At 41.8% G+C, this 12,943-nt stretch overlaps 1 protein-coding gene across 8 annotated transcripts in view; it reads right to left on the minus strand.

Moving 5' to 3' along the window:
* The window catches only part of ARHGAP24 (Rho GTPase activating protein 24), a 614,546-nt gene that overhangs the window by 56,021 nt on the left and 545,582 nt on the right, over positions 1 to 12,943 (minus strand). Inside the window, exon 1 of one of the 8 annotated variants that reach the window (XM_086404973.1) lies at positions 8,348 to 9,470. The exons of the other annotated variants lie outside the window; for them this stretch is intronic. Within the exon in view, the coding sequence (XP_086261099.1) occupies positions 8,348 to 8,462 (115 nt within the window). The 5' untranslated portion in view covers positions 8,463 to 9,470. Of the gene's footprint in view, positions 1 to 8,347; positions 9,471 to 12,943 lie in introns of those variants that run through there. 8 annotated transcript variants of the gene reach the window in all.

Below are 12,943 nucleotides of genomic sequence, written 5' to 3' on the forward strand. Positions count from 1 at the left end.
TCAGGCACAAGGACTGAACTGGGATTTGTGACAGATGTGAAGGACTCCAAGGCTCATACTTCGTTCTATCATGTGTCCTGGTATGAATGTTAGTGTCCCTCCCAAATTTCTATGTTGAAAATCTAATTCCTATGGGAATGACTTTCGGAGGCAGGGCTTTTGAGAGGTGATTAGATCATGAGTATCCCTTCCCCTTGGTGGCTCAGATGGTAAAGAATCTGCCTGCAATGCAGGAGACCCAGGTTTGATCCCTGGATCAGGAAGATCCCCTGGAGAAAGGAATGACAACCCACTCCAGTATTCTTGCCTGGAGAATACCATGGACAGAGGAGCCTAGTGAGCTACAGTCCATGGGGTCACAAAGAGTCAGACATGACTGAGTGACTAACCCTTTCACCTTTCACCCTAGGTCATGAGTGCAAAGTTCTCATGAGTGGGATCAGCATTGGGCTGGCCAAAAAGTTAGTTTGAGTTGTGCCATAAGATGTTATGAAAGACTTGAATGAACTTCTTGGCCAACCCAAATACCTTTATAAAAAGGACCCCAGAGAGCTCGCTCTTTTTCTTTCTACTCCTTGAGAATGTAACAAGTGGACAGTCTCAAACCAGAAGAGGGAGCTCATTGGAACCCAGTCATGCTGGCTTTATCTCAGTCTTTGAACCTTCAGAACCATGAGAAATAAATTTCTATTGTTTAGAAGTCACCCAGGATGTGGCATTTTGTTATAGCAGCTTGAATGGACTTAGGCACACTGGCTTATTCTCTGGAACTCAATACCAAAGTGGGTAAGGATTGAGTGTTCCATAAACATCTGTGGAATTAATATAGGCATTAAAACAAAATACTTAACCCCCTCAATTAAAGGAAATAAATGAATAACTCCAAGGTAAAATGAAACTTATCAAGACTTCACAGGTTGTGGTACTGATTTCTACAAAAACTTGAAAACAAAAAAGTCTTTGTTGATGAAAAAGGTACAAGTTAGCCAATTTCTTGGTCATTACATAAATTTTCTACCATCAACTATTTTTCAGAGTTCCTTGACCCTCCCATTCCATAGATTACTGCCAAGTCATATAGAGAATTTGCTTTTACTTATATTTCTATTTACTGCAACCCTGCTAGCAGAGTAAGTCTTGGTGTGACCAGGATTGTAATAATTTTCAATTAAAAATGAACATATGCCCATGGTAAATGGACAAATCAAAATAAAAGACATAGTACAGAACTAAGAAGCAAAGTCAGCCAAGGCTTACTTTGGTCTCTCACCAGCAGTTTCTAAGTAGCCAACAAACCTCACATGAATAGAAACCTTTGAATTCAAGAAGCTCAGAATCTATATAACAACCAAAGAATTTGGTAAAAGCTTGACTCTCCTTGTCAGAATGGGGAACAAGGGAGAAAAATAAAGTCTTGAAATCATTAAGAAAGTGTAATAATGTGCAAATAGTGACCTGGTAGCATTGGTCTTAGACCGGCAGAATAATTAGCAGAGTAATTAAACTCATCATTTACATCCAGGTACCAAGCCACAGAATTTACACACATTTTCTTATTTGACACTCACAGACATTCTACAAGGGCATCTCCCTTCTATAAACAGCCTCAGAGATGCAAGGTTACCTAAAGTCATACATACAGAAAGCAGTAGATCTGGGATAGGAACACGAGTGTATATGATTCTAAAAGTCTTTCTTTTCTACTGGATTATATTAATTCAATTCAGACATACAGTTTTTTCACAGGAACACTGACCACTCTCTTAGGATTATGTAGTAGAAAATGTCTTTCCATAACTTCCAAAGATCAAATCTGATTTCACGTTCATATGAATCACTGCCTTTCCAGATGAACCCAAAGTGCATCTTCTTACTCATAAGCTGCTCAGAATTCATACATAATTTGTTGTAGTGCTTTTTATATATTAAACAATTACTTTTATTTATGCTTCCTTATCCTCAAGGAGGGTGTGAGCTCACAGATTCCAGGCAACCTGTTTTGTCTGCTTTCTCACCCCCAGAATCACTTGGTAGGTGACTCTGTAAAACTGTGATGTGTGAACTGATGAGCTATTAATACTCACAGCACCATTTAAAATTATATGGATTTAAATAGCAGCATTCTGTTGGACAAATTAACTTCCATAAATGTGATTATAATATCCAAAATATACAACTAACTTAAAAAATTATTGGTTGTATTCATTGTTACTATAAAGATATTCTATTCTGTTATTGCCTATGAACTAGTAGGTTATAACACTGTACATCACCAGTTTGCAATAAATCTTAAATCGTGGATTGAAAAGACCTATTGCTGTTTATATCTTTCAGAAGAAATAAACAAATACACATATAATATATATGTCAACACACACATGCACATATATATATGTATACACACATATATATATGTATACATACACACATATATATATCTTATCAAAAATGTGTTTAAGAGCACTTGAAGATAGATATGAAGATAAAGTGGCCTGATGGCAGCATGCAAGACATATAAGGGAGGGCTTCCCTGGTGGAGATATGAGTCGGATCCCTGGTCCGGGAAGATTCCATATGCTACTGAGCAACGAAGCCCGTGTGCCACATCTATTGAGCCTGTGCTCTAGAGCCCAGAAGCTGCTACTACTAAGCCCACATGCCACAACTACTGAAGCCTGAGCCCTACAGCCTGTGCTCCGAAACAAGAGAAGCCACCACAGTGAGAAGTCCACGCACCACTTAGAGCAGCCTCCACTCCCTACAACTGGAGAAAAAGCCACGCAGCAATGAAGATTCAGTGCGGTCAAAAATAAATAAATTTAAAACAGTAAATACAAGGACTACAGAGTAAAGAATACAAGAGGTGAACAGAGACAGCCTGATGAAGAAGTGAGAGCCAACAATGACTTGAAGAAAGTGTGGACAGACTGCAGAGGAGGGACAACGGACAGAAGCAAAGCAGTGGTGTAGGAGATAGGTTCAGGGAGGAAAGTGGGGCCAGTCTGGGGACGTGGGAACAGTTGTAGTTGCTTAGAAGGCCTTGATAATGACATGAAATAGTCAGGACATCCTCCTGGGAGCAACAGGAACTCAAAACATTTCTGAGCTGTGGAACACTGCTTAACAGTACTGTTTCATGAATATCAGTTGGATGACCCTTAGCAAATTAACTGTATGAAACATGTGAACAATATTGAGGGTAAAAAGAGGTGAGGATGGATGCTGTCTTGAAGAGCCACTTTTAAGGTTAAAATCAGTTTTGTGCTTCTAAGATGTTTGTTCCTTGGAAGAAAGGCTAAGACAAACCTAGACAGCATATTAAAAAGCAGAGACATCACTTTGCTAACAAAGGTCCATATAGTCAAAGCTATGATATTTCCAGTAGTCAGTCAGGTATGGTATGGATGTGAGAGTTGGGCCATAAAGAAGACTGAGAACTGAAGAACTGATACTTTCAAACTGTGGTGCTGGAGAAGATGCTTGAGAGCTCCTTGGACTGCAAGACCAAACCAGTCAATCCTAAAGGAAATAATACTGAATATTCATTGGAAGGACTGGTGCTGAAGTTGAAGTTCCAACACTTTGGCCACCTGATGTGAAGAGCCAGCTCACTGGAAAAGGCCCTGATGCTGGGAAAAATTGAGGGCAAGAGGAGAAGGGGACATCAGAGGATGAGATGGTTGGATAGCATCACTAACACAAGGGACATGAATTTGAGCAAACTCTGGGAGATGGTGAAGGACAGGGAAGCCTGGCATGCTGCAGTCCATGGGGCCGCAAAGAGTCAGACACAACTTAGCAACTGAACCACAACAACAATTTACAAGAGCCAATACATGGAAGCAACCTAGATGACCATTAATAGATAAAAGGGGATAAAGAAGATGTGGTGCACATATATTAATACAATGACATATTATTCAGCCATAAAAGGAAGAATCAGAGTCAGTTCTATTAGAGTCTGTTATACTAGTGAAGTAAGTTGAAAAGAGAAAAACATCATATATTAATGCATATATATGGAATCTAGAAAAATGGTATTGATGAACATATTTGTAAGGCAGCAGTAGAGATGCAGACATAGAGAACAGACTTATGGACACAACGGGATACAGAGAGTGTGAAATGAACCGAGAGAGAAGCATTGAAACATACACCACGGTATGTAAAACAGACAGCCAGTGGGAATTGGCTACCTGACCCAGGGAGCTCAGTCTGGTGCTCTGCGACATCCTAGCAGGGTGGGATGGGGTGGGAGGTTGGAGGGAGGTTCAAGAGGAGGGGATATATAGAAATGTATATGGCTGATTCATGTTGATGAATCAGAGGACAAGACTAAAACCAATACAACATTTTAAAGCAGTTATCCTGCAATGAAAAATGAATAAATTTTTAAAAAGTCAGTTGTGTGCTTGAAACGATAAAGGCACAAACAACTAAGGCGATGGAAACAGAAATGAAGCTGAAAGTATATAAGGAAGGAAAAAGCAATATGTTGCTCTTAAGTTGCTAAGTTGTGTCCAACTCTTCGTGACCCCACAAACTGCAGCCCTCCAGGTGCCTCTGTCCATGGAATTTTCCAGGTAAGAATACTGGAGTGGGTTACCATTTCCTTCTCCAGGAGATCTTCCCAATCCAGGGATCTCTTTTGTCTCCTACACTGGCAGATGGATTCTTTACCACTAGTGCTACCTGGGAAGCCCACAGAAGCAATATGGCATGACCACAAATGGTTATTGGAGATGGAAATGGCAACCCACTCCAGTATTCTCCCTTGGGAAATTTCATTGACAGAGAAGCCTGGTGGGCTACAGTCCATGGGGTTGCAAAGAACTGGACATGATTTAGTTACTAAACAACAATAACTAAATGGCTATGGTATGTGTGGGGGGAACAACTGGGGAATTAATGATGACGTATCTCCAAGAAGAGAGCAACTCGAGAAAAAGACAAGATAAAGTTAGGGCATAAAATTGTACTTTGGTATGTCCTGTGATCACAACAATCATAAACCAGCCAGCCCTTTCTGACTAGAAATTTCACTGACATCAGGATCCAAAATGTTATGCACCCCCAAGTAATCAAAAGATGAGTTATGCTGTGTATATTCAATATTAGTCTTATGGAGGTAAAAAAAATAAAGTTTAAAATAGTAAAAAATACATTCTAACCTTTATCTCAGCAGAACATAAATCCAACAAAGCACCACTCTCCCCAGCTTCCTGCCTGATAGATGGTTCACATTCCCTCGATTTTTAAAACCACTGGGAAAGCATGTTCTGAGACCCTTGTGTATGTGTGTGTGTGTGCATGCACGTGTGCTCAGTCGCTTCAGTTATGTCCAACTCTATGTGACTCTATGGATTGTTTCCCATCAGGCTCCTCTGTCCATGAGGATTTTCCAGGCAAAAATACCGGAGTGGGTTGCCATATCCTCCTGCAGGGGATCTTCCTGACCCAGGAATGGAACCCATGTCTTCTGCATTGGCAGACAGATTCTTTACCACTGTACCACCTGGGGAGACCCCTGCTTCTGCTACTGCTAAGTCGCTCCAGTCCTGTCTGACTCTGTGCAACCCCATAGACGGCAGCCCAACAGACTCCTCCGTCTCTGGGATTCTCCAGGCAAGAGTACTGGAGTGGGTTGCCATTTCCTTCTCCAATGCGTGAAAATGAAAAGTGAAAGTGAAGTCACTCAGTCGTGTCCGACTCTTAGCGACCCCATGGACTGCAGCCCACCAGGCTCCTCTGTCCATGGGATTTTCCAGACAAGAGTACTGGAGTGGGGTGCCATTGCCTTCTCCAGAAAAGCAGCTGCTGCTGCTGCTAAGTCACTTCAGTCGTGTCCGACTCTTAGCGACCCCATAGAAAGCAGCCCACCAGGCTCTCCTGTCCCTGGGATTCTCCAGGCAAGAACACTGGAGTGGTTTGCCATTGCCTTCTCCAGGGGAGACCCCTATTAGTACCTAAAGAAAGAAGCAGAGATGGAAAGAACAGTAAAGGACAGAAGAGGTCTGAAAGAGAAAGGATGGCTGAGCAGTGAGCTCCACTGGCTCAGTATAGAAGCTGCAATCCACACAGACCTCTGGAAACTTCAGTCCAACTCCCCTCTGCATTCTGAAAGCCTATCCATTCTGTCAGCCTAGCCAGGACAACAGAGAGAATATGTTTTAAATATGGATCAGGAAAAGCAGACATGTCACCATTTTTCACTTCTGGATGCCTTCCCATGATTCCTGAAAGGATTTCAGGGGATACTTTCTAAGAGGCTTGAGAGAGGAACTCCGAAACCCCCATCCACTTCTAGAACTCCCAGAGCACCCAGGGGATGACACAAAGAACAAAGTGACACTCTTTTCTTAAGGTAGCATGGCTTGGGAACCTGGGATTGAAAGAAAAGTTCATTCTTTTCAGTGCAGGACCTTGAATAAAGATCTAACTCTCCGCTGGACGCTGCTGCTGAAGGGACTGGCTAGTGCCGCACAGACACAGTCTCACAGCCACAGCCTGGCACTGTTTCCTCCAAAGCCTCACTGCCTAGCTGGCTGAGCAGTGACCTGGGAGAGGCTGGTATGCAGGGCTCAGCAGAAGGGGAGAAGGAACTTAGAAAACAGCTGAACGCTTCCGGTAAGTCTCCTCTGACAGTGACCAGAATGCAGCTTTGTCAATTAAAAATCTGTTAATCCTTGACTCAAATGCTCAACATTCCTCAGATTACCAAGACTTTGCAGAGGCAAGGACAATCATTTAAAAATAGCCCACGGGAGATGATAAATGGACGCTATTCCCACTCTGTGGCTGCCCTTTGCCAGCCTGCCCATGTTGTTTTTTTGTTTTTTTTTTTCAGCATTGCCTTCCTTTGCTGATATTTCAGGAGAGAGGGAAGGGGGCATAATGAATAGCAGGGCTAGCCAGGATTCTTGGAGAAGTGCTATAGCTCACGACAAGACAGAAAGTGCAAAACATAAAAAACCCACTTTGTGTTTCAAAGATAAAGTAACTGTTCCCCAGAACATTCCGTGTTACAAATGAGCAGTGATAACCTGGAAATTAGACCTTCTCTCCTTGTTTGGATAAACCCAATTTAGTTGCTGATGGGTGGAGGGAGCAGAAGAGGGGATGTCCTTGAAGCAATGAATTCCTAGCTTTTTTCAGTTTCATTGTCAATTCCTCTATCAATGATGCAATCTTACAGTAACCACAAGATCTCTAGAGATCTGTAAAATATGAGATGCATCTCTCATTTAATTGTCTTTGTGGATGAGAGAGCAATATAAATTAACACTCAATTCCTTGCTTATAATATGATAATGATTACAACCAGATATTAACTGCTCAAAGGAAAAGATTCAGAAGGAACGAGGTTTAGTTTTTTAAAGTTCCCACTATATCCTGCTTTAAATATGGCTTTTTTCTTCTATTTTTTTTAATTACTAGATAGAGAATGTTAATCAATGGGCAAATCAAAGCAAAAAGGGGAGAAGGAACCATATTAGATGTTACTCAAATCGGCTCCTGATTATTAACTTAGCATACACAACTTTAAAATTATAATAACCTAGTTCCAAGTTAAATAATTTGATTTAATTACTCCCATTTTTAAGTCAAAGGACATTTTAAAATATTTTGATAAATAAACATTTTCTAGAAATATTCTTTATATATATTTTGTACCCTTTAACTCCCCCACACAAGTCATTTCTGAAACAGTTTCTTTTACTGATCATAAACTCTAATTTTCCCACTCCTTGTTCCTGATCGTTCATATCTTTGCCCTCTCCCAATGCCACCTTCTGATAATTTGGAAAGTCAAGGTGACCCCTATTTCTAATCAGTGTTAATCAATATGATTGAAAGCCTCCTGAAAAAGAGTCACTACAGATAAAGTGATTACTAAAATTTTCTCATTAGGGAAGGTGAGGCAAGGGCAGGCAGACAGAATCAAAGTGATCTGATGGGAGCACAGGACAGAGACTTGACAGGGACTCATCTCAAGGGGGAACACCAGGGCTGCTGGATGTGGGTCTGGGAACAGCCCAAGGCAGCCTTGGGCCCTCCCCTCAGCATGGTGGGGCCAGCTTGCTTGTTCTCCGGCTGTCAAGGTGATCCCATAGGACCACCGTTCTTTAAGCCCCGCCCACCCGGCCCATTCACAGACAGTAACAAACAGATCAATAGGCGCCTCCAGAAGTACGTGCAGACAAGCAAAACCACCTATAAACCACTCTAGTGCAGTTTTAAACTCTTGGTTTCCAAATTCGCATTTTGTCTGAGCATAAACTGACTTTTAAGCATCAGAAAATATCTGTACATTTTTTTTAAGGACATGAACATATTATCTACCTACCTTTCCGAAAACTAAAACACCGTTTGATTCTTCGGTATGTAGTTTTAGGAATGAAAGTAGTAGACGCCAAGGCACCTGAGGGGCGCTCCCCAGTATTTCGGTCTTCAGGCATCATACAGGCCAGAGTTCTGAACCCGGTTCAGGCTTCCTTTAAAACCTGCCTCTGGACGATCTCAGGACTCCACAGCCACTCTGCCTCATGCTTGTTAGGTTTGAAGCGCGGTTTCCTAGAACTTGAAGATTTTGATCAGCCAGGTCCTGGATGGGGGACAAGTTACCCCCTCTTATTTACTTCTTTTTTGGCCCCCCAAAATAATAATTTCCTTTTCTCTTGCCTAATCCCGAGAGTTCTGGAGGCTGTTTCTTTTTAAAGTTTCTGCAGACATTCCAAAATGCCACAGCAAAAAGAACCACAGCAAGCAAGCTGCACCTCCCATTCAGACAGCAGGATTGTTAAATTTTTTTATTTTTTAATTGAGAACTGGCTTCTCAGCTGGAACTGGGGGGGTACTGAGGTTCCTCTGGAAAGGTCAGCAAATAGCCATGAGCCGGGGGCAAGAGGAACAATGACCACAAGGCCCCTGAGGGATATACTTCAGGACCGTCCTTGCCGGCTCCTTTCATCTGAGCAAAAGGGGAGGCTGATAATGGCACCTTCTCCAGAAGGCATTTCGATGCATGAGAGATTCTTTTCAAAAAACTCCCTTGGTCCTTTTACAGTACCCCTCAGCCTTTGATGCTCTCGGCGGGCTTCTCCCTTCTGTCTTTAAACTCCCGGGGCTCTCCAGGGAACCGCCACGTCAGAACAGTCCCAGTGCCCCGTTCCAGGAAGGCTCCTCGGAGGATCCCTGTTGGAGGCAGCTGCTCAGGGAGCTTTTCCTCCCCCTTGTCCCGCTCCTGGTCCCCTTTTCTCAGTGAGAGCTGGGCGGGAGCTGGCAGGGCTGCAGCCGCTCTTTCCGCGCCGTGGCTGCGGCTGCCGTCAGTGCCCGTGGTCACATGCAGCAGGTGCAGTCACAACAGTGCGAGGGGGAGGAGGGAAATGCCACGCGGCCGTGTGAACCCCTGGTTTCTTCCTCTGACTTTGCCGCTGCCTCCCCTGGCCGGTCTATTCCTCTACATACCTTCACAGCTGGCTGCCTCAGCCCCAAACCATCCCCACGAGGGGTCAACTTTTTGACCTTTCCTTTCTGCATTTATTCCATTCCTACACAAGATTTTTTTTTTCCAGGTACTTTGCCACTGAATCTATTTGTGAGTGCCGATATCAATGTGCATATCATTAAAACCTATGGGTGTAGGGACTTCCCTGGAGGCACAGTGGTTGAGACTCACCTTTCAACCCAGGGGGTTTGGGTCCCATCCCTGGGCAGCGAACTAGGATCCCACATGCCTTGTGGCCAAAAAAACAGAGAACATAAATAACAGAAGCGATATGGTAACAAAGCCAGTGAAGACTTTAAAAATGGTCCATATTAAAAAAAAATCTTTAAAAAAAGCAAAAAATATGTGTGTTTATATACACGTGTGTGTGAAACAGAAAAATATTCAAGACATAGCAACAAGGAATCTGCAAGTATAACCACAAAACAAGTTAACTCCTTTACATATATATATATTTATTTATAACTAAAACGGGTTCTTATGTGTGTTTATACATTTAAATATTTATTTCTCTGGCTGTGGTTTGAAAATTGATCCTGTTTTTATATTTCCCCAGCTCTTGCATGCACCCACTTAACCCCAGCCCCGACGTCTACCAACCTCCTTGGTCCTAGTCACTGAACAATTGACTGGCTAGGTTAATCATTCATCCACCTGGCTGTTCCATGAGCAGATTGGGAATGCGAGTGCTTTAACCCCAACTGACCCCTCAGGCCTCTGGGTACCTTCTGAGCCTTTCAGCAGGAGTGTTAAAACAGCTGTGAGGAATACTACACAAAGGTCCTCCCTTGAGAAACTTCATCACCATTACTCTGATGAGCATGCCCAGATAGGAGAACTTCTGTTGGAAATCGTTATAATTTCTGTCCCATGGTTCAAACATTGTTTTTGTTTTCCCCATCACAGCAGGATGCTAGGAAAATAAGGAACTGTGACATACATAACTCTGTCCACCAAGACAGTGGCAGTGCTGGAGGGAGGCACCTTGGTGACTGAAAACATCTTTCCTCTGAGCCTTGGTATGGAGGGAATGCATGTAATCACAGGACTTTGGAGTTGGACTGAATCTTAGTTGAAACATTTTTCTCCAGTGTTATTTCACAAGTATGGAAACTAGAGGTGGGAGTAACACCACTTATGGGAAATGACACAGTGGTCTGTGTCAGAGGCAGGACCACAGAGCTACTTAATTAACCCCTGCTTGCCCACTAGTTATTCATCATGAGGATTACATTCAGTATTTTTACTGCCTTGATACATCTCTGACTCAAGGCTTTTCGTAAGGAGACAGAAATATACAGGAAGAACCCTTTTTAGTTAGTAGCTAAAATTAGGCTCTGCATTCAGGTCTAATGAACAACTAATGGAATTCTCACTCTCCCCAGATCCCAGGCTGGGTACCTCCATATACACTGCCTCAAAAACAGTGAAAAAGGAACCCAGAGAAAAAAAGACAAAAACAAACCAACATGACAAAAACAAAACCCTAAAGTTTTCCAAAGTTAAATTCATGTTTTGACATCGCAACTTTTGGATTTGACTTTTAAGCAGATACCATGTACTTCTCAGTGAGCATTATGAATAGGGAAGCAACTGTTTATCGGGAGAAGTTAATCAGGTAACAGAAACCGGAGGTATCTAGATTCAATATTGAACTAGGTTATCAGGTTTGGTTGTTAAGAGAGGATGTCTCCTTTTTGCATTTCCACTGGTTCCTTTCCTTCATCTCAGTATTCATCATAAGTTTGTTGTATTTCATAGGAAGAAACACCAAAGTCTATATTTTATGATTTTCATTTAGTTTTTAATTTCTAAATATTGAAAAGCAAGGCAACTTCCTCAGGTGTTGCCTATATTTTAATTAAAAGTCCAATATAAAAACCATAAGTAAGAAATATTTTACATGGATAAACAACCCGAACAAGATAAGCTCCAGGGCCTCATGAAAAACTGTAACTGTTTAAAAACAAAGGCTGTCAAACTGCAGTTATAGACACTGAATTGTCATAATTGCTTTTCATTGGAGAATACATTTCCCTTTCCTATCTTCATCATAGAATCCAAGATCATTAATCCCAAATAAATACCTGTTGGCTTCCAATCTCCTTCCCACTGCTCAAAGATTGTTGCTGTCATTGGTTAAATGGCATCCATAAAGACTTTTGGAAGGTGACTTTCCACCCTGATTTATCATAGTCTATGTAGTACCTTTGGATGCATCTTCAATATATTGCAAAGAAGACATTTCATTGTCTATAATTGCAGTTCCCCCATCCCAGCCCTAAGCAGTCAGTAATCTACTTTCTGTCTCTATAGATTTCTCTGTCCTGTACTTTCATATAAATAGGACTATAGTTCAGCAGTAAAGATTTGGCCTGTAATGCAGGAGACACAAGAGATGCAGGTTTGATCCCTAGGTTGAGAAGATCTCCTGGAGAAAGGCATGGCAACCCACACTAGTATTCTTGCCTGGAAAATTTCACGGACAAAGAAGCCTGCTGGGCTGTGGTCCATAGTGTTGCAAAGAGTTGGACATGACTAAAGCAACTGAGCATGCACGCACATACACATACAGCTCCTTCTGACTGGCTTCTTCCTCCTAGTATGTTTTCAAGTTCAATTGCACTGTAGCAGGTATCAATACCTCATTCTTTCTATGGTTGACTAATCCATTGTTTGAACATACCACTTTCTGTTTATCCATTAGTGCATTTCCACTTGGCATTTAGGAATAATGCTGCTATAAATATTGATGTACAAGCTTCCCAGGTGGCACAATGGTAAAAAATCTGCCTGCCAATGCATGAGACACAGGAGATTTAGGTTTGATCCCTGGGTCAGGAAGATCTCCTGGAGTAGGAAATGGCAACCCACTCTAGTATTCTTGCCTAGAAAATCCCATGGACAGAGAAGCCTAGTGGGCTATGGTCCATGGGGTCACAAAGAATCGGATGCAAATGAATGACTGAGTACACCAATATTGATGTACAATTTTCCGTGTGGACATACATTTTCATTTCTTTTGGGTATATACCTAAGATTACAAATGTTGGGCCATATGGTAACTCTATGTTTAATCATTGAGGAACTGCCCAAGTTTTCCAAAACAGCTACATTTTACATTCCCAACAGGAATATAGGGAGGTTTCTATTTCTCCGCATCCTCACCAATACTTGTTATTATTGAACTTACTGATTCCAGCAGTCCTACCGTGTATGAAACAATATCTCATTGTGCTTTTGATTTTTATTTCCTTGATGACTAATAATGCTGTGCATCTTTTCATGTGCTTATTTGGATATTTGTATGTTTTCTTTGCAGAAATGTTTATTCAGAGTCTTTGCCCATTTTTAAATTAATTCTAATTGAGTCAAAATTTTGATTTGTCTTTAGTTTTGAGCTGTAAGAGTTATATATATATTCTGGATACAAGT

This window comes from Bos grunniens, chromosome 6, assembly GCF_055505025.1.
Source record: "Bos grunniens cultivar Pamir isolate PY7600 chromosome 6, Bosgru_T2T1.0, whole genome shotgun sequence".
Taxonomy (NCBI): Eukaryota; Metazoa; Chordata; class Mammalia; order Artiodactyla; family Bovidae; genus Bos; species Bos grunniens.